At 36.5% G+C, this 20239-nt stretch overlaps 1 protein-coding gene across 4 annotated transcripts in view; it reads left to right on the top strand.

The window, feature by feature from the left end:
- HS2ST1 (heparan sulfate 2-O-sulfotransferase 1) overlaps positions 1-19793 on the top strand; it is an 81378-nt gene extending 61585 nt beyond the window's left edge. The window contains exons 3-9 of one of the 4 annotated variants that reach the window (XR_008749024.1): positions 5542-5627; positions 9128-9266; positions 12654-12751; positions 13931-14088; positions 15148-16586; positions 17530-17649; positions 18335-19793. Coding sequence is in view for 1 of the 4 variants with exons in the window: in XM_055815407.1 (XP_055671382.1) it covers positions 5542-5627; positions 9128-9266; positions 12654-12751; positions 13931-14088; positions 15148-15374 (708 nt within the window). In the remaining 3 variants the exon portion in view is untranslated. Of the gene's footprint in view, positions 1-5541; positions 5628-9127; positions 9267-12653; positions 12752-13930; positions 14089-15147 lie in introns of all 4 variants that reach the window. The other 3 variants (XR_008749023.1, XR_008749022.1, XM_055815407.1) reach the window with 3 other exon arrangements.
- The last annotated feature ends 446 nt before the right edge of the window (positions 19794-20239 follow it).

Raw genomic sequence — 20239 nt, 5'->3', positions numbered from 1 at the left:
GAAAGGACTGAGGTCAGGATCTCAGCACAGGGGACATAGAGTGTACTTGGGGTGGGACTGGGAACCTGTTTTGTGATAGTGGGGTTCTGTTACTGTTGGGGTTTTGCTGTAGTGAAATCTTTTCCTAAATATGAACGTGATATTGTCAGACATGATTACTGAGATTACTAAAAGTAAATCTGGTAGCCATCCCTATAGTCCTGTCCACTGCGTAGAGCAAGTACTAAAGACCCGTGCACTAACAGCAGAGTGATTTTTTTTTTTTCCCCAAAAGATTTAACAGGCTTATATCTGTTAATTAAAAGTCATGCTCAAGTCAGTCATACTTAGTGCTGTGCTTCCAACCACAGACTCTTTGAATTGTACTGGTCTGTCCTGAAGGACCAGGAGAGCTAGTCATTGATGGTGTAACATTAAACATAGGCAACCTTTCCTTAAATTTCTGCTTTTGTTTGGAATTCATTCAAATCAAATGTGTTCTTTATTAGCTTAGTTTTGTCTAAGAGAAACTCTGCTCCTCATCTTCCCTCTTAAGAATTACTTACTGAAAAATGAAAATCCATCAGTGCTGGGCATGTATGCAATACTGGCAGTCCTACCTTCATTTGATACTATGCTGTTGTCCAAGGTGGTAAATTATGTTGTTTAATTAGACAATTGATACTCCTTCAGTGGCCATTAACTGGGAGATGCTGACAATGAAAAACTATGTATTGCATAGTTGTTCAAAGAATAAGAAATAATGATTTATCATTAGTCTATTGAGATAGCACTTGCCATTGTAAATCATAACACATAATTCTGGAGGTGGCAAGGGTCCTGATATTAGCTGATGAGGTATACTCTTTGTGGGCTTGGATTTGCAACAAATACTCACATACTATCTTCATCAGTGTAGCTCATTTGAGTGTATTAGGTGTGTATGCAGCAGTAGTAAAATACATAAACATATCACAGAGGCAGAATTGTTTTATAAGTGATGCTGTTTGTTGAAGCAAGTCTCCCTAGGCAAAGTGAAGATTGTCTTGGGCCTGACATAAATTTGTAAGATAGTGAGCTCTCCATTATGCACTCCTGCTGTGCTTTTTCCAAACTACTATAATTCTGTAACACATTTTAAGTTTTCTGCCCACGTGTGAAACCTTTACTTCTTGAATGCAATCTGAAAAAAACCCCAAAAAACCCTATTTAAAATCCACTCCAAACACAGTCTGTATCTGATTTGAGATAATCCACTAAGAGTCCCTAATACATCCATTTTAGTTTCAGATGGAACTTGTTCCAGCAGCCCTCCTTTCTTTTGCAGCTTCTCTGGCAGCAGGATCCTGGGAACTGCCCCTCTTTATGCAGGTTGGGCCTTTTCTCTGCAGCAAGCTGAGTGCCATGTTGCCCATCTTGCATTTCTGACCTCTGTGGTCTGTAACAAAACCACTTGCTTTCATTAAACCAGAGTAGTTGTTTGGTTGGATTTTATTTGTTGCTTGCATGTTTCAGTACTGATACTTTTTGTCCTACAAGTATGCCTGTGCTGTGGCTAGCTGAATGGCATACCAGCTACACAGACTTCAGCTTTTTTGTTACATGGTGAAGTTGTCACCTAAAACGTTTAAAATGAAATTACTATTCTGTCTTGCAGCATGTATTCTCGATATATTGTTAGAAAAGGGGGTATGAGAACACATTCTCTGTACTGTTGCAAACATAGACAAGCCATGGTACAATTATCCAGCATTTCACTCCCTCAGCTTGCTGTTTTCTGTTCCTTGTTCTTTTTTCTCCCACAGTTTCTCTCCCCGTTTTTCTTGAAAAAGCAACCTGAAAACATATAATCTTGCTTCCAAATGTATTCTAAAACAGTGCCCTCTCAGAGGATAGCACACTTACACTGACTTTAGTGCTTATTTCCTCTGCTGGTGAAGTTCAGTGGCTGTCAGAAGTGGAACAAGCGTAAGGTTGCCATACACTGCTAGAGGTGGAAGTACTGTCATGTACTCCTGAACATTTAAGAGTGTTTCTCTAGGAGTCAGATGGCCTAGTGAGTGCTAGCGTCTGCTGCTGTCCATGTGCCGGTTGTCTTTTTCCTTCTGAGAAAGAACTGTTCACATGAGGTGGGTAGCCTCGCTGTACTGTGGCTGAACTGGTGAACTCTCTTTTCACCATCTCACAAAATTGCTTCTCAGCTGCCCTTGCCTTGAACTTGTTTGTGGCTTTTCATGGCATGCAGCCACAGGTGTGCTGCTAGCCTGTTTCCAGTGTTCCTGACCCTCTGATTTAGAGCTAACTGTTAGTTATTAGCTTGTATGACAGTTTTGATAGCTAAGCGACCAGTGCCTTCCTGCAGAGCAGTTCTGATTCAGTCATTCCATCACGCTTGGTCTTTAAATCTGAATATGAGATTTCCTTTAATGGGGACACTTTGTGGGTCTTCAGCCTTACTTGAGAGCCCTAATTTTGTAGCTCAAATGAAAAAATCCTCATGGTGTTTCTCAGCAGGCTAGGCTTGTGATATTCATCCCCCCAGTTATTTGTCATTTTAAGACAGTTATTCAGCAACTGACAAACAAAACTAGAATGTAATGACCTGAAAAGCTGGGGCTTTTTTGGTAGCCAGGATTCCGTGTGATACCAGCCCACAGGGTAATGACCATACCACCTTCTGGGGGCAAAGGCAGGGGGTGTGTTTGTGTTCGGACTGTAGAGAAGTGGGATTGATGGAAGCAGGTAGTGGACAGAGATGACAGTTTACAACATCGCTTTGGTTTGCATGTACAGATTTTCCAGGGCTTTTTTTCTCAGACCAAGTGTGCTGGTGATGGTTTTTTGGTTGGGGTTTTGGGGGATTTATTTTTTTTTTTTTTTAAATTTTGGCTCACTGAGACTTGTTTTAAGTTCTTATCATCCTAGAAACTGAATGTATTTAACTCACCTTTCAGGACATCTTACGCCCCCAGAGTACATTTGCTCTGACTTTTTAATTCAGTGAAGCTCAGCTGATTTCTCACTTACTAAAGGCTGTGAAGCAACTTTGTAGCTAATTATATAAAAGCACCATGAAACAACTTCCCAGCAATTCCATTCACGTCTATCCGCACTTTTAAAGTAACTTCAAATTTTATTCAGTTGGGTTCAGATGGAGAACCTTGCTTGGTCTCTTGAAAGCTCCACTGTCTGCTAAGCCCTGAAAAGAAAGGTAAAATTGATCATAGTTAACAATATGAAGCGGCAAGCAATATTGATTTCTGCCTTTCTGCCCTAAAATGTGTTAATCCAGTCCAAACTCATTGGGCTGTCTGTAACCTGGAACAATTCTGATTTTTGGAATGCTGCAAACTTGGGGTGAAGGGGGAGGGGGGGTATTCTTGCCTGCAGGCTGCTTACAGTTGTTAGAAACTTAAGTTCTCAGGGCCACAGCATGTTGCTGGTCTATCTTAAGGCAGATGTAAATGTTGCATCTGTCTTACAAAACCTTCCTAGCCTTCTCTTGGCTTGCCTGGTGTTAAAGTTAGTAAAAGGCTAGAATATCCATCCTATGTTTATAAAAATTATTTCCTTAGCAGACAACAACATTGTAGGGTAAAGACAGTAAAGGATTTCTGAACTGTTACTGGAACATCCAAGGTCTGATGCCCGATGGTGGCATGGGGATCTAAGATAGACCTGACCCTTGGGATTTTGCACTAAACATTTCCCTGTGTCTAGTCCTAGTCTATTAGAAACTGAAGTCTAGCTGGTGCTAGATTTCAGAAAGCTTATTCATGGAAACGTAACTGAAATGTACACTTTAATATGCATGCTGCAGTACACATGATAGGTAGCATAACTGGTTTACTTGCAGGGTTGTATCAACTAACCGTGATATTTTGGAGTCTGAGGGTGAGGGAAGAGAGGATTATATATACTTTGCATTTAGGAAACTTCTTTCCTAAGTATAGAAATACCTGTAGCTGAGGCTGTTCACTGAAAATACCTTATGATTGATCTTTGGCAGGTACAGTTAATGAAAGTGTGGTTTGTTTCAATTGCAGTAAAGGTTGTTCAACTAGATTCAGAATCTCATAGATATATCATCAGTTTATGCTGTGGACAACACCAGACAGAAAGCAAATGCAGTTTATGAAACACCATTGTATAACATTGTGCAGTGCTTTTCAGCTACATTTGCCACAATTTTCATGTGCAATATATAGTTTAAATTGTGAAATGCCACAGACTGTAAAACTTGTACACTGAAAAAATGAGCACTGCCTGTTATTAAGAGTAATATATATTTCTTTTACCTGAGAGTCCAAGAACTATCATCTGGAGAAATAAGCAAAGGTATCAACCTCTTAAATTCTAGACTGTGAGTTTTGCATGTTTGAAGAAACAGCATCAGGCCAGTCTTGCTTCTTAAAATCCTCAACTGGATAATTATAATAAATACCATGTTTCAGGACACTCTCAATCCATTAGACCTTACAGAATGTTAATATGTTGTCCTGAGCTCTCAGACTTTTGTTTTTTCACTCTCGTCTCACCTCAGTAGGTGGTGGTCATCTATGTCACTGTATAACAGAAAATATATTGTAGATGTGTAAGGAATGCTGTCTTCTAATTCTTAGCTTCAGAAATGACGTATCATTGTCAGACAGCTCAGGCAGTGCAGATTTATCGTCTTTTCTTTATTATCCAGTTCACTAGTTTTGGAATAACTTCCAGAGTTAAATGCTTCGATGTTAAAATATTCTGTTCATTTAATAAAGCCAAGCTATATCAGGATTTGCATGTCCCACTTAATTTGATCATAGTTTCTGGTTTGGGGCATGTATCTTATTTTGTTCTTTGAAATGTAAAGCTATTCCTATTTTTGTGAAGTTTGCCCATAACTGCTTGATCAACTTTTGTTTAAGGGCTACTTCATGCTTTAACATGGAAGTTTCACTGAAATGTTAGGCATAAGGTAACTGTTCCAAATGGTAAACTATATATCTGATTTACAATGTATATATTTATAAAATTTCTGGATTACTCATGCATGGCATTTTGGAATGGGGGAGCAAATAAACCACCAGATTTGTTTCTGATGTCCCAGTCAAAAAGGTCTAAGAACATGCTTGTAAATCTGGTACACTTTTTTTTTTTATTTTTATTTGGGGGATAAATACAGATCAGACAATTCCGTTAAAACTGTACTTGCATTTCTACTTGTTGCTGAGGGAATTTCACATTCCTTTCAAATTGCAAATAAAATGGACTGACAAAAATCTAAATGTTTGTCTTGCTAATGTTTTTGTGGTAGCTTTCCTTGAATTGCCCTTCTGATAGCTGTATGCTGCTTTTGCTTAGTTTCTGGTCATTAAATTGTGATGATCTAAAATGAGTCAGCTGTATGCTTGCAGAAAAGTCTATTTTAGCTGGCACAAATTCTTCGGTAATATTCAAAATAGACTTTTTTTCCTAATGCATTATAAGATTTTACTTACACAACAGAAAACACTATGTATGATGAAACTTAGTATGTTCCAGCTGTATAGAAACATTTTCTGCTGTCTACCTTTGCAGGTCCGGTTTGTGAAGAATGTGACTTCCTGGAAGGAAATGAAACCAGGGTTTTACCACGGACATATATCTTATTTGGACTTTGCAAAGTATGTTACCCTTGGATTTATCTGTTGAGTAGCATAGTAGTTTTAAGTTGCTTGGATCCAGCTGGGCTATTAGTGCCCTCTAGTGATGCAGGGCTGACAGCTGCGGTTTCGAAAAATTCACACGCTGAAATTCGTATGATGAGCAATATTTGGTTTTGATTTTTCACAGTTTTCTCTTGTCTATTGCATGATAAAATGTAGCTGAGTCTCCTTTCAAAACTATTTATATGCCAGCTTTATTCCTTGTCTGAATTACAAGCTCGTTTTACTGAAAATCCTGGCTTTTCTCTGGAACTCTGGCAGATCTGCCTAAGGGTTGGCTTCCCATTCTGGGAATTTTAAGATACCTGTTCTCAAATATATTTCATATAGCAGCTAATACTACCTGGCTCTTAAGTTCTGTAGTTCTTCTATATTAGAGTGTCCTTTTACACTTTATCAAAATAGTAAAAGTTATACTTTAAAGCAGTTTTCTTGCCTATATTAATTTGACTTGCTGTAAAAAGCATTGAAATAATTGTTGTGGAGTTAAATTCTGTGATTTCTAAAAGCAATTTAAAAGAAAATGAGGTAAAAACCCTCCTAGTGTCTTCAAAGGTTCAGGATTTTATCTGTAGTCATTGTCTTATTTTTGCTTGTGGATCTAAAGCAGTGGTCCTCCGTAGCTCAGTCTTGTGAAAACTCCCCTCGAACTGGCAAGCCAGTTTTGCTTAAGATGCTTAGTAGGCAGTGCTTCATCTTGCACTTGCAGCGTGTGGAAAGTGGTTTAAAATTGGAAGTGGAATTTTCAGCTCTCAGAATATTCAACTGCACAAACAATAGTAACCACTACTTTTACCTCTTGGTGGTGGTCAGTCCGTAGTAATGTTATATTTCTCTGTATTAAAACATTTATTTAATGAAATGAGGTTTTTGTATGCAAGAACTTATTTTGTTTAGTCATTTGTTTTAATTATTCATTATGTACACTGATTTCAGCTTTCTATTACAAAGAATGAGAAGGGAAAGAGAGAGCGTCATAGATTCCCAGGACAGTATATTACATAATAGAAAATGCTAAAAGCTACAGTAGTGGCTGGAAATTACCAATGGCACAAATTAAAAGTTTGAAGTTTACAAAAAGTAACAGGCAAGAAGTCTTAATTGCAAATCAATCATTAAAATAAAATTTTCAAATTTCATTAACTTCCTTTCTGCGTTTTTAACGTTTAAATCCTGCAACATTAATAAACTAAAACTGAATAACAGCTTTCTGGAACAGCAAAGGTGAATATTATTTTATACATTAGTCACTTCATAAAGCTGAAAACATTTTCAGATACCAGAACTTTTTTAAACTAAAATAATTACTTTACATCTTCAAAGCAATTTCACAGATTTCTTTCATCTGCATCTTCCCTCCAGGACTGTTATTCTTGTGTTTGTTGTTTGTTATCCTTTCACCTATATGATTTATTTTTTTCCCACAACAGCTTGCTTTTTCATACTTTGGGTTTTCATTTTTAAAATAATATCTTGAATACTATGGTTGCGCTTAGCAAGGCCCACGCTTTTAAGGCTGGAGGTGTGTTCTCATAGTGAACATTTTTGTAGTTGAGAAATGTAAGATCTTTCAGAAGTCTATGCCTGTTTATACGCAGACATCAGACTTAGGTCCAGGGTCAAATATCAAAAGTACCTCTTAAATTGTGCTGAAGCTTAAAGTACTGGATTCAATGGATGACTTACAGTGTTGAGGACAGGTTATCATAACCCATCCATATAGAAATTACAGTAATAAGAGTTTATTTTTTCCCCCTTTTTTTAAACTTCTGATTCACCCTTATTTTCTCTGGTAAATGGTTGGGAAAAAAGTTCTTTGACAACACAGCTGCCAAATCATTATCTTTATCAATAAAGTTACAGTGGTAAGTGGCTTGTGTTACCGTAACTGAAGCTGGTTTGACAAGGTCATGTGCAAATCCATATGAATGTATAACCCAGCACAAATATTCCAAGGGCCTTGACACCTTTATTTATCCCAGAGTTACATATCATTAGTTGAGGCTGCTGCTGTATCAGGATCGTTTGTTATAGCCTTCTACAGCACTTGCAGTAGAGTGTGTAGAAGGAGACACATGTGCATGTCTTGGGCACTTGAGTGGACCTGAAAGAGAGTGCAGTTCAAAGTCTGGAATTTGCATCAAAATGATTGAAATATTCACAGGCTCCTTTTTTGCGGACGCTGCGGGGTAAGAGCATGCAGAGAGATGTCAGCAATACTGCCTTTAACTGCTACGCTCTGATTCATTGGTACTCTGCTGGCAACATCTGAAGAAGCAATTGCTTTTTCTGTAGCCTTTAGCAATTTCTGTATCTGTAGTGCTAGTCTTTTGCCAAAGTAATGCTTTTTAATTGTTTTTTTTCTAACCTTTTTCTGCTGTTTATTCTATGTTTCTGTTCTTTTGCTTTTCAACATGAGATTCCTCACATGAGCAGTACGTGGTATAATTTACAGAGTACCGCTTTAACAACAACAGTACTGCACCTTAAAACTATGAGCACACTCTTGGTTTTTAGCCAAGCTGGGAGGCTTGGACAGCCCTCTGTCAATGCAGAACACTTTCCCAGTTTGCATGGGAACGGAAGATAATTTTTTTTTCCAGCTCCCAGCTTTGCTTCAGGGCACTTGACACACTTGCAATTTCTATTGTGATATAACTTCTTTAATGTTTGGATACCAAATTTATTTGCCACAGTAATGTCTCAAATGGAAAAGAAAATAAAACTGAGAAATGCATCTTAAAAGCTGTCTTGATTGTAGATCATGGAAAGGTAGTGTTCAAAACAGTTTTGGTGGTTTAAATCTTCCTTGTGTTTTTCCTTATTTCATCAAGCATCCTGTTTGTACCACAGTAAATCAAAATTTGCTTATGGTAAATGTCTAAGGAAAAATATTTTATCTTTGGATAGAAAAGTTAATATGGTTACAGATACTATCTTAGGGTTATATTTAATAAGCATAGCCATATGGATTTAATCCAGGTAATAGATGGGCTCTGAGCTCTGTCTTCCTTCTGTTAGAGTTCATGTCTCTGGCAACTGATGATCTGCCAGGAAAACCACTTGCAGCATCGCATAGCACAGTTCAGGAGGGCAGGAGCTCAATCTGAAACGTCCTTGTACTTTACACATGTGACTGCTAGGTTAATAAGGCATTTCTAGAGGCAGAATGGTTGTATAAACATATTTAGTATTTGTTGTGTGAGAATGTTTCAGGTTTGTTTGTTTCTCTAATAAAAAACCCTAAAAATTCACAGTCCTAGGAGAAGTGAAATTGAACTGACTTTCACATCCATGTAACGCACTGGATATGGGGATGAGAGGATCATTAAACTTCCTCTCACCATCATCTTCCCTGTATATAGATTTCAGTTGTATCAATAGAGACAGGCTTTTAAGTATTAGATGAGAAGCTTTGATTTGGCCTTCTAAAGACATTTTTTCCTTTTTTACTTTAGATTTGGTGTTAAAAAGAAACCAATTTACATAAATGTCATAAGAGATCCTATAGAACGACTAGTTTCTTATTATTACTTTCTGCGCTTTGGAGATGATTACAGACCAGGGCTGCGGAGGCGAAAACAGGGGGATAAAAAGGTAAAGTACACTTTATTATATATGTTGTTCTTACTGAAGTTAACGTGAAAACAGTTTTTTAAAATGCTTTGATAAAAGCTAAATAGTTCTTGTATCAGCCTCTGGGTGATGGTGATGGCTTTGGAAGTTACATTCTCCCCTTCATGTCCATACTCGACCAGAATATAACATTAAATATGGTCTTTGTAACATTATAAATTCACTTTATGTTGCAATTTTCTAAAAAAAAAAAAAATTAAATTAAAAAATGTTTTCAGGTGTCCAGAGTTGAAGTATCAAGTTAAGCTTATCCTTCTGTGTAAGAAGTATACATCTCTTCTTGTTGAAAACTGAGACATTTTTCACCAAGAGCTGTAGAAATGATGCTTTTGCTGTGATTTTATATATTTATTTATATATATATATATATAATTAGCAACCCTTTTTTAAATGTAGCTACTTCGATGGAATTGTGTTAAAAGTCTGCTTGAAAACTGTGGAGTATGAACCATACATTCCTATACTTCCTCCATCTTAGGTGGCTATAGGAGTAGTTCAAACCTTGATTACTAATAGAGTTTCAGAATGGCAGCATCATTTAGTCTCCATAATGAATTTATTCCAGAAAGAATTTACACATCCACTGTCAGGGTTTACAGTAAGATATTTGTTGCAGCAAGTTGCTTTGGACTTTTCTTAAATCAGAAGGAAAAGTAAGGTATTAAGTATATGAAGATGGCTTATAAAACTATAGTTAGAACAGTGTGGAAGCTTTTATAAAATGTAAAGGGATTTTGTACTTCAGAGGCAAACGTTTTAAAATGTCAGTGGCAATATTCTCTTAAACTGCTGAAATTTTTCTGTGATGTTGACAATTCAGTGTAGCACTGTGTGAATGCCAAGAGATATTGAAAAAATAACTAAGCAAAAATCACACTGAATACAGCTTACTCTATAAACACCATAACAACTAATAAATGTGAATAATCCTTTTGTGTGTGCCCCCCCATCCAAAGAGCATCCCCCTTTTCTTCCCAGTCGATAACTGCTCCTCTGTTCTTTAGGTTTTAGCGCCATCTTCAGCTACTGCATTTCAGTTTGTCCCAACATCCTACAGCGTAGGTAGAGGAAAGCTTCAAACAGAACAAATTGAAATTAAGCTTAAAAACATGTATCTTCATAGGACTGGCTACAGAGACGCTTTGGTGATATGGTATCATAAAGGCATTTTTAAAAAGAGAGAGAGGATCTCATCTTCTGTAACCTACTCTGTTCCTCTTCACGAGGAGCATGATTTGGCCAGTGGAATTCCTTCCTGGTGGAGATCAATAAGTTGGAAAGCTGAGCATGCTACCAAGTCCAAGCTGTTTAGAAGACTTTATATTTATTAAAAATAATGAAATTTAACAGTGCTGGTTTAGTTTTGAATTATATTCCGAACAGCCTTATTAGGTAGTCACTGGGAAGCATTAGGCCAAAATCCCTAATTCTACTGCTTGGTAGGCTGCGCTGTAAGTTCTGTCTGGTGGAAGAAGTTGAAATGTATTCCTATGGATAATATTTGTAATGCATTGCAAATCATTTTATGTTTTCCTACTAAAGATGCTTTTTTTTTTTCATTTTGTCACTATCATACTACTTTGTTTAGGTCTGAGACTTAGTTGTTGCCATACAGATTTAACTTGTCCTCTAGTTCATTAGAAGTGAAATTGATTGGCTATGCCAAGTTTTAGGTTTCTTTCATTTTCATCAGGTAATACTATTTTTCCATGCTGTTTCTAAGAAAACTGTACATATATAAACAGTGTCAGTTTTATATATATTAGATATAAAATTCGGTAAGCTCAAAAGTGGATTGACCTGTGTTACAGTAGATTTCACTAAGAACTTTTCACATGAAAAATAGGAAAGTAAAAAATGCAATCTTCCTAATGAAGTCAATTTTTCCTTTATTAAGCAGAAAGGAATCTCAACATACTTTACACTCTTGCCCCTCCCAGTCCCTACTACAGCATATATATGGAAGAGTTCTTCATTCATTTTCTTTCTATATCCCTGTGCTTCCAAAGTTACAGATAGTTTGTCTCCAAGAACAGAATCTGTAAAGACAAGTGTTTCTTATAATAAAATCTCTGGATGGAATAGTCAAGGTAAGTACATAAGAAGAAGTGGGGAAGGAAGCCTGTCCCGTTTCATCTTAGAAAATTACTTGCTTGCTTTTGCATATTAGCTATAAAATAACCTGCAGGTATAAGCAAAAAAAAAGTCTTTCTTTTGACAGGTGCCAGTTCACATTTAGTATATACATTCATAAGTTAGGAGGTGCATTTAAACAGTTTAGATTTTAGGTAATGTTGATGTTATAAAGTACTCATGATAGATCAGTGCAAGATTTCTCTAGAGAGCTGTGCTAGAGAAAGCATACAATTGTTGTCCTGGTTAAGCTGCATTTTTGTCTGTGATATGCAACATGTACAAGCTATTCTAAACTCAAAAGTGCAGGGCACTGCAGGTTAATCACTGCTTTGGCCTGGTATCAGTAAGTTTTTCAGGTTGACTCAGGAACTGCACCTCACAGCTGTTTTGAACAGGAACTTGTACTTATACAGGAGAAACAGTCTAAAAAGTTGTCCATGTGATCACTTATTTGTTATTAAATACCTTTTTAAAAAAAATCTATCCTAGCTGCATGGCTTATATCTTGATTAGAAATATTATAAATACTTACTTTATGGTGACTGGGTAAAATATTTACAATTTCTTTCCTGTGCTAATGGAGTTCTTAATGTAACTGTGTTACTACAGTTGAAAAACTGTATTGCTACAGCTGTTTATCCACATAAAGTGATGTTGTATGGAATATTCTGTTATGCAATGAACAATTAGCTTTTACTTCTTCTGATTGCCAAAAACATATTAGCCTTGGAAATGGCAGTTACTTGTCATAATATTTAAAATGTAATAGAACATTGTTTAATCTAAAACGTATTCTATGGTATAAAGATCCAGCTGTTCCAGTATCACACAAATCCGGATGGCATTTGTTGCTGGTTTTTCAGTGACTTCTTCTGTAAGGGAAAATGAATGATACCAACACTTATTGACTGTTCCTGCTTGTTTTGGCATATAGCCTTTATCAGGGTTATATCAAAGGTATATCAAATGTATCAGGTAAGATCAAATTGTTATTAGTTCTAACCATAAAAGACTGTCCAAGTACTATTTTAATTTAAATGAATAGGTCCTCCTAATAACTCTGTGAAAGCAAGGCTTGAAAAAAGTATTTTTTTTCTTTCTTATCATATCTTGTGGTTTTCTGTCCCAAATACATTTAGCAGCTAACCAGATTGAGATGTTTGATACATATACTCGATTTTAAAGCTCAGCTCTACTTTGTCTTTGTTCCAGACCTTTGATGAATGTGTGGCAGCTGGAGGTTCAGACTGCGCTCCAGAGAAACTTTGGCTTCAAATTCCATTCTTCTGTGGCCACAGCTCCGAATGCTGGTAGGGAGATAAATGTAGCTGAAGTTGTTAGTCAAGTATATCAGCACTGAAATCTTAACTTAACAAATTTGAATGTATAGCACAGCTGGGGAAATTGATAGGGACTGGACACAGTGAAGCAGCAGTTACTTTAGTAATGCGTTTTCTTTTGAAGATGCATTTTAGTGAAACAGTCTTGCAATTCTTTAAGTAAGCAATACGTTAGCATACTGTATCAGCAGTGCTATCAGGGAAAACAGATGGTTTTAATTTAAAAAATAATTTTTTGTAGATTTGGAGTCTTGAAATTTTTTTCTTATGTCAGGCTACAGTATCTGTCTTTCTGAATGGAGATACTTTGTTCAAGCTCCTAGAGTTTCTGGGGAAAATAAAATAATTGAGATCAAGATAAATTTGTCTTCTTAAACCTTTACCAGACATCTAGTAGTCAATGCTACTTAGTAGAAATGAAAACAAAAGCAAATAGTGTCCATCTGTCAATGCAGCATGTTTTATAACAATGGCACAGACTTTTAAAAACTCTTTAGCAAACTCAAAGAAAAAAGGACATAAATAATTTGAAGGATTCTGAGTGAAGTCAAGGGCAATTATTTGTCAAAGGTGCTGTTCATCCAAACAGAAGGAAAGTAAATGGCTGCTTGGGAGCTCCCCTTCCAGTGCCTGTTGGTCAGACTTATCTACACCTGGGCCCGGTGGAGAAATAGAGAAACAACGAACTATGAATCTGTTTTTTCACCCTGTCTAGAGCTATAAAAAAGGAAAAAAAAAATTTAGTTTAATTTCGGTCTGTTGTTCAGTAGGGAAATCATCCCCTTAAGTGCAATGACTTTCTAGTTCAGAGTTAGGCTTGTAGAATGCAAAAGGGAAGGTGTGTTCTTACCAGAACCATTTCTGGTATCTAATGTGAAAGTGGAGACTGAGTACTGACATTGAGAAAATGTAAATCTTCCAATAAATGCATTAATAGAGACAGTAACCATATACACACATAGGTGGTTTTGTGGATGAGGTACTAGTCAAAATTTTAGGTAAGAACACAAATGAGAGAAACTAATGGTTATAACTTCAAATGAGTCTTGCCTTCCGTATACAAATGTCCTGTTATGAAGTAATCTCCATCTAGGGACCAAGGATTGTTGGCTGACACCAGAACTTGCTGTAATTGTTCTGTCATTTTAGGAATGTGGGAAGCAGATGGGCTTTGGAACAAGCCAAATACAATCTGATTAATGAATACTTCCTAGTGGGAGTTACTGAAGAGCTTGAAGACTTTATCATGTTATTGGAGGCAGCTTTGCCCCGGTTCTTCAGGGGTGCCACAGAACTGTACCGGACAGGTATTTAAATGGTTGATTTCCATGGATTTTTAATCCTCTTATCACTTTTTCTAATGTGGATTCTTTAGACCTAGATGAATAGTTTTGAGTCCCTGCCAGGACTGCCTCTCAGTTGGCTGATGTTCCTGCAGAAGAGTCGAACTCTTTACAAATTTTTGAGGGCAGCCCAAGTATCTTCCTGCCTTACGCAAATTGTAAATTTAAGGCTTGGGGTAAAGGCAGTGGTGTAGGTCTACTACACTTAAAAAATTGTGACAGATATTTATCAGAATATTTCTGAAAGGTCTTGCAGGGGCCTCACTTTTGTAAAACGGCTGCTAGCAGCAGATTTCCATTTCCTCAGAAACCCTGCTGAAATTAACTGTGCTTGATGCAACCTGGCTGGTTGTGCAAAAAGGCCCTGGGATACAAAGGCCCAAGTATGTGCTTCTCTTCCTGGGGTCGTAGTAAGACACTTGTTTTACAGCTAGTAGCTCAGTTTCTAGGAGCTGGCCATGCAATTTATGATGAAGAAAAGGTCCATCTTAGCAGGACTTCTGTCTGCAAACAGAAGGAGAAAAGGGTCTGATGTATAGGGCCTAGATGTGGGCTATAAACAGGTTTATTACAAAGCAACAGATAGCACTTCCTAGGGAAAATGCTGTCATCATTTTGGTCATCTTTGTCTTATGAAAGAAGTCTCTTGCTCTGCAGTTTCAGAATTCTTAACATTTGATACCAGATTAACATCTAAATAATTAATTTTGAAAGACCAATCTTGCTCCAAGTACATTATGTGGACTAATCTTGTTCCTTAAATGAAGTGTTCATTCCCTGGGTTTATTAGAGTAAGGAGGAAGAACTGAAAGAACTGATGCAAAATTCATTAACATTTAGTGAGAGAGACTGCAATTTTCCAACCCCGTATGTTATGTTAATAAATTCTGGATTAAATTCTGTCACTTCTAATGCAGTTCATCAACATGCTGAGAGTATAAAACTCTGTAAATGAAAGGACTGTAAACACTTTTTAATCACGTGAGCTTTAAAGTGAAGTTATTGCTTTCATTTTGCATTTAGGAAAGAAGTCTCATCTTAGGAAAACAACTGAGAAAAAACTTCCCACAAAAGAAACTATTGCCAAGTTACAACAGTCTGAAATCTGGAAAATGGAGAATGAGTTCTATGAATTTGCACTGGAGCAGTTTCAGTTTGTCAGAGCACATGCAGTTCGGGAAAAAGATGGAGAATTGTATATTCTGGCTCAAAACTTTTTCTATGAAAAGATTTACCCTAAATCAAACTAAGAACACTATACTGTTAGATTTATGGACCTAAATCTTTGGTCACATCGTCATCTTAGTCCTCAGCCATGGAAACTAGATTGCTCGTAAACCTTCAAGACGTTTCTTTATAGATCTGAAAAAAGTGGGCTGTGGATCACCTCCAGGGCATTGGATACTGGCTAACTATGTTGGTAATCCAAAAGCAAAGGCTTAATTTCTTTTATCTAACTAATACTTTCAGTGGGAGTTAATATCCTTTACCTGAAGAAACCTACACTTTAATTCGGAAAAATTAATACACAGCAGTTCTAGTTGAAAATATAAACAAACATAAAATGCTTCTGTTGATGCTCTTTTTAATTTTCAGAGCAATACATTTTCATTTATACTTCTGTGAAGAGGAAGTCTTTTTTCCCAGCTTTCAACATGGAAATTTTGGTTGTATACAATATGAGTAGTGTTAATAACTGGTTGACATCTGTGCTTTGTTTTTGTGAATCATGTCACATAATATTAATTGGGATGGTTAATCATGTTCTGCTCAGAAATGCTGCTGCTGCTGCTGGAATTGCCCATATTTATATATGTGGTTTTATTAAAAAATGAGAACTAATCGTTAGTGTTAAAACGTCATTTCCACATTAATATTGTAAAAAGTTAAAGAATCAGAGCAGTGGGGGTTTTGTTTTGTTTTTTATCCCCACCACCACTGACTGAGGTTGGGAAAACTATGAAGAAAGTTGGTATTTGTCTGCGGTTCTAGTTGATCCTTACACAGTGGTATAAAAATCGTAAATTTCAGTATTGAGTTTCTCCATGGATTCTTTGTAATAATTGTAAACAGAGGTATTGGTGAATCCATATTATGACTCCATTAGTGAGCTGTGGTATGGTTAGGGTTTTCCTACTACTTCGATACTTTTATCTGTAGAATATTTTTACTAAGGTGCTTTATAACGTGTTTTAAAGCATTGCATTTACAAAAGGAATAAAATGCTGTAAATACTGCTTATTTTATGTATTTGGACCAAAAGGTTTAAAGTAACTAGTTTAAAGTGGGTTTTTTTGCACAAGTTCTGTTATGTGTGAAGTGAAAAACATCACATCTACTTCCTGGTTGAGTTAACTGTTGGACATTGCTGAAATGCACTTCAGTGACCTCTCAGACTTCAATACCAGAAAGTTGTCCAGGGATTCTCTTTACAGAAATGTAGTCTTCATCCTTTTATTATGGTAAGAGGACAAGAAGAAAAATGTCATGTGTAGTCTGGTTAAGAAAGATGCAGTGACCTTGATTGACATAGTTGTATTTATGTAACTGCCTTATGTGACTATTGTAAATTTGTGGGTTGCCATTATTAACAATGTGAAACACCTGGTAGATGAAGTAAATTGCAATTTGAGAGCAGATGTTTGGGGCCACTGCATTATAGCAAATGGCAGTGGAGAACTACAGGAATTTGTTTCCTATTGAATTTTCTTTAAGATCTGAGTATTTACACATCTTACACCTGCCTTTTCTTAAAGTGCTTTTCACAAGGTTTGATGGGGGAAGGCACTGAGGAGACAAAGTAAGGAATGGTGGTAAAAGTTTAAATTCCTAAGGGATGATGCTGAAGGCTTAGTTTAAAATTACCAAGTGGAGTTTCTTTAACCAGCTTGTTCTTGTAATGAAAACAAAGGAAATGGAAAATGGTCTGTGAACTGGATGTCTGCAGCCAAAAGCAACAGCTCAATTACAGAGAGGATAATGAGAGTCTATCAAGTACATCTTGTAGTTTTTTTGTTTTCTTAGATTTTTCCCTTTGAATTTTAAAAATAGATCTCTCTTTGTTCTTCCCAAATAATCAGGGAAGTTCCTTCTGATAGCTTACCATTTATATAGCATGAACCACGCATAAGAGTTCCTGTTCTAGTTCTCATCTATTGATGTCATTAATAATGCCAACATGTTTGGGAATAGGATGTGTTAGTTCACACATGAAAACATGTTTCCTAGCTAAAGAAAGGAACAGAGGAGTCATACACAAGAAGTAGCTAACAGAGATCTAAAGATTTCCATAACAAAGCAGTAACTTTTTTGAAATAAAATGAATATTTATAGTCCCAGGAAAGATTATCCACTCAGTGATAGTTTTATGCTGGATTTTATTTTGACTGTGTTGTTTTCCCTCAGAATAATTTGGATCAGTTTACCTCCTTGAATCTCCTTCAAAATTTTCAGAAGAGAAGCTCTAAGAGAGCAGAAGAGTTTACTAAGTGAAAGCATAAAATACTCATCTAAGTAATGAAACAGGTATGTAGGCAAATGCTTCTGTATTGACAAGAAAACAACAGGCAAAACTTCTGATTTCAGTAGGGTCTACAGAAACCTCTTCTATTCTGTAAGCAATTTTAAAAGTTGTGTTTCTTTTTTTCTTTCCAGGATTTAGAATTTCTTAATTAAGAGTCTTCAGTAACAAAAATAATAGAACAATGCAAATTTTTTTACTTTCAGAAGAGCAATATATTTTTCATACTTCATATAAGAAAACACATTTTATTTAATCAGATATTGCTTCCTGTTCTTTGCTGTGAACTGACAGGGTTGAGACAAATGAGAATTTTAGGAATATTTTTTAAAAATGCTAGCTACAGTTGGAGAGGTATTCATTCTACACGTACTCTGAAAATGTTACTGTCTGTGGAACACAGAAGGAATCAAGACTGTCTACTTTTATATCTAGTGCAACGGTTAAGTCAACTGTGAACTTTTTAGAATCCTTTGAATTCAGAACTCTCAGACTTGGATTTACGAGAAGACAGTTTAGGAAAACTGATTTTTAATAACCTACTCTGTTCATCTTATGTTTGGAAATGGAAACAATCCAAGTTGTTGGTATTAAAAATACTTTACAGTATATAAACAGAATTTATATTGTGTATTTTCCCTTAATTACTTATAGTGAAAAGCAGCAATATATGGATTTTTGTTGTTGCAGGTTGTGTGATCAGTAAACTTACTATGCAGCCTCCTGAACACGGATCTTTTAACTGAAGTCACTGTAGTCTCTGCACAGGAGTAAGTTTGGCTTTTTGCAGGGCTAAGTTGGTTTGAAAGGTGCTGAAATGCTCGTATATATATATGATAGTAGGTTTTGTTACACTGTTCTGTACTTTTTGTACAAAATTAATGCCCAGATTTTGCGCAAACCTGTAGCCCTGTTGAAACTCTTGATGTCAGCATAATGGCACTAGGTCCAGCTGTGCTGGTGACTACATGTCCATAACCACAGCATGCCTGGAGCCCATGCGATACACTGGGCAGTGCTGACAGGAGAGCAACAGTGTTTTTAGCTCCTTCCCGTATTAATTCTGCAGCCATGCAACAAGAATTTCACTCTTATTTTGTTAGTGAGTCTGTAAGCAGACACAAGACTAGGATATGGAATGTCCTAAGTGCACGTTGCCACTTGCTCTCGGTTGATTTTCAAGCAGTCTCTGTTAATGGTACGCTGATCAGGGCTTCATTTTCAAACTGGCATGAGAATGTGTAGCTATACAATATGGGAGAGGAAGAACCAGCCCATCCTGGTTGTTTGAAATGCCTTTTCTGGGTACTCAGTTTTTGTGAAGATACTTCGCTATTTTTACCTTCCAGGAATAAACATTTGCTTATTTATGGTCTCAGAGCAGTTCTATCTTATATCAGGGAAGATTCAGTTATTTTCTGTTACAATTCTGTTAAAAATTTCCATTAAGCTTACCTGGTGTTGCTAAACATGTGTATGACAAAAAGATGTATGGATGACGCTGTCTGAACTGTGCTGCTTAAGCAGTCAGTGGAAAAGCCTGATTCAAGTGCACTGCCAATTTAGCTCTTCAAAGTCTGAGCATATTTTATGACTACTAGAGATTAAACTTAAGGAAACTGTAAGGCTGCTTAGTTGGATGGAAGCTTCCTTTACTGTAAGCCTATGCAACTATGTAACCTTTGCAGCAGTATTTATAGAAAGAGCCCTCTTCCTGAGACTTTTCTGGAACATAATTATAAATGTTCATACACTTGTACTGTCTGATATTTACATCAGCAGCTTTCTGTAGCTTCTGTAAAAAGAGACAGGTTTGTGAGCATTTCTAAAGCAGTACTGAATGTAATTTTGAAAAACATGGATTGTGCTTCATGACTTTTTTTTTTCGTTTTAAACACACACAGAGCTAAATAGTGCCTTTTTTCCTCACAATCCATGTTGAAGATGCTCGCTCCCACTCACCCTCCATAAACTGATTCGTTTGTGCAATACTATTCCAACTTGAAACCATTTTGTCACAGCTGTTTGAGAAATAATCTCCATTTTTCCTTACTATGCTGCCAGCTTTCTGTTGTTGAAGTGTTTCAGTTGATTACCTAATGCAAATGCTATAAAATAAAACACCCAATGGGAAGGGGAAAGAAAAGAAGTTTGGTGTCCTGTCTTAATATTTGCATGTCACATTCACATTAGTTTATTTTTTTTCCCTAGAAGATACTGTTATGCAGTATTGTGAACTTCATTTGCAGCTATTGTGATTTTGGAGGGGAGGGGTGAGCTGGAGCGTAGCTCGTCTGTAATAATTTCATATAGCTATAACCAAATATATTTATAGGCCTTTAGAATTTGCATTGGGCTTTCTGACCAGAAATGTAATAAATTTCCAGAGGGTATACACTGTGCTGAAAGTGTCAATGAAAAGTTCTGAATATTAAAACTGAGATTTGTAAGAATAGAAAACTGGCATTAAAACAGTTCATTGATACATACGTGCTTTCCTGCCTGAGGGAACAAATGACTGGAGTGATTACTGTGGTACTGGGAAATGCTCAGTTACTGCAGTGGTGAGTGTGGTATAAGAACTGGAGTAGAATA

Source organism: Falco peregrinus, chromosome 10 (genome assembly GCF_023634155.1).
Source record: "Falco peregrinus isolate bFalPer1 chromosome 10, bFalPer1.pri, whole genome shotgun sequence".
In the NCBI taxonomy this organism is placed as follows: domain Eukaryota; kingdom Metazoa; phylum Chordata; class Aves; order Falconiformes; family Falconidae; genus Falco; species Falco peregrinus.
Note: the sequence above shows the minus strand (reverse complement) of the source record. Positions and strands in the feature narration are given on the sequence as shown.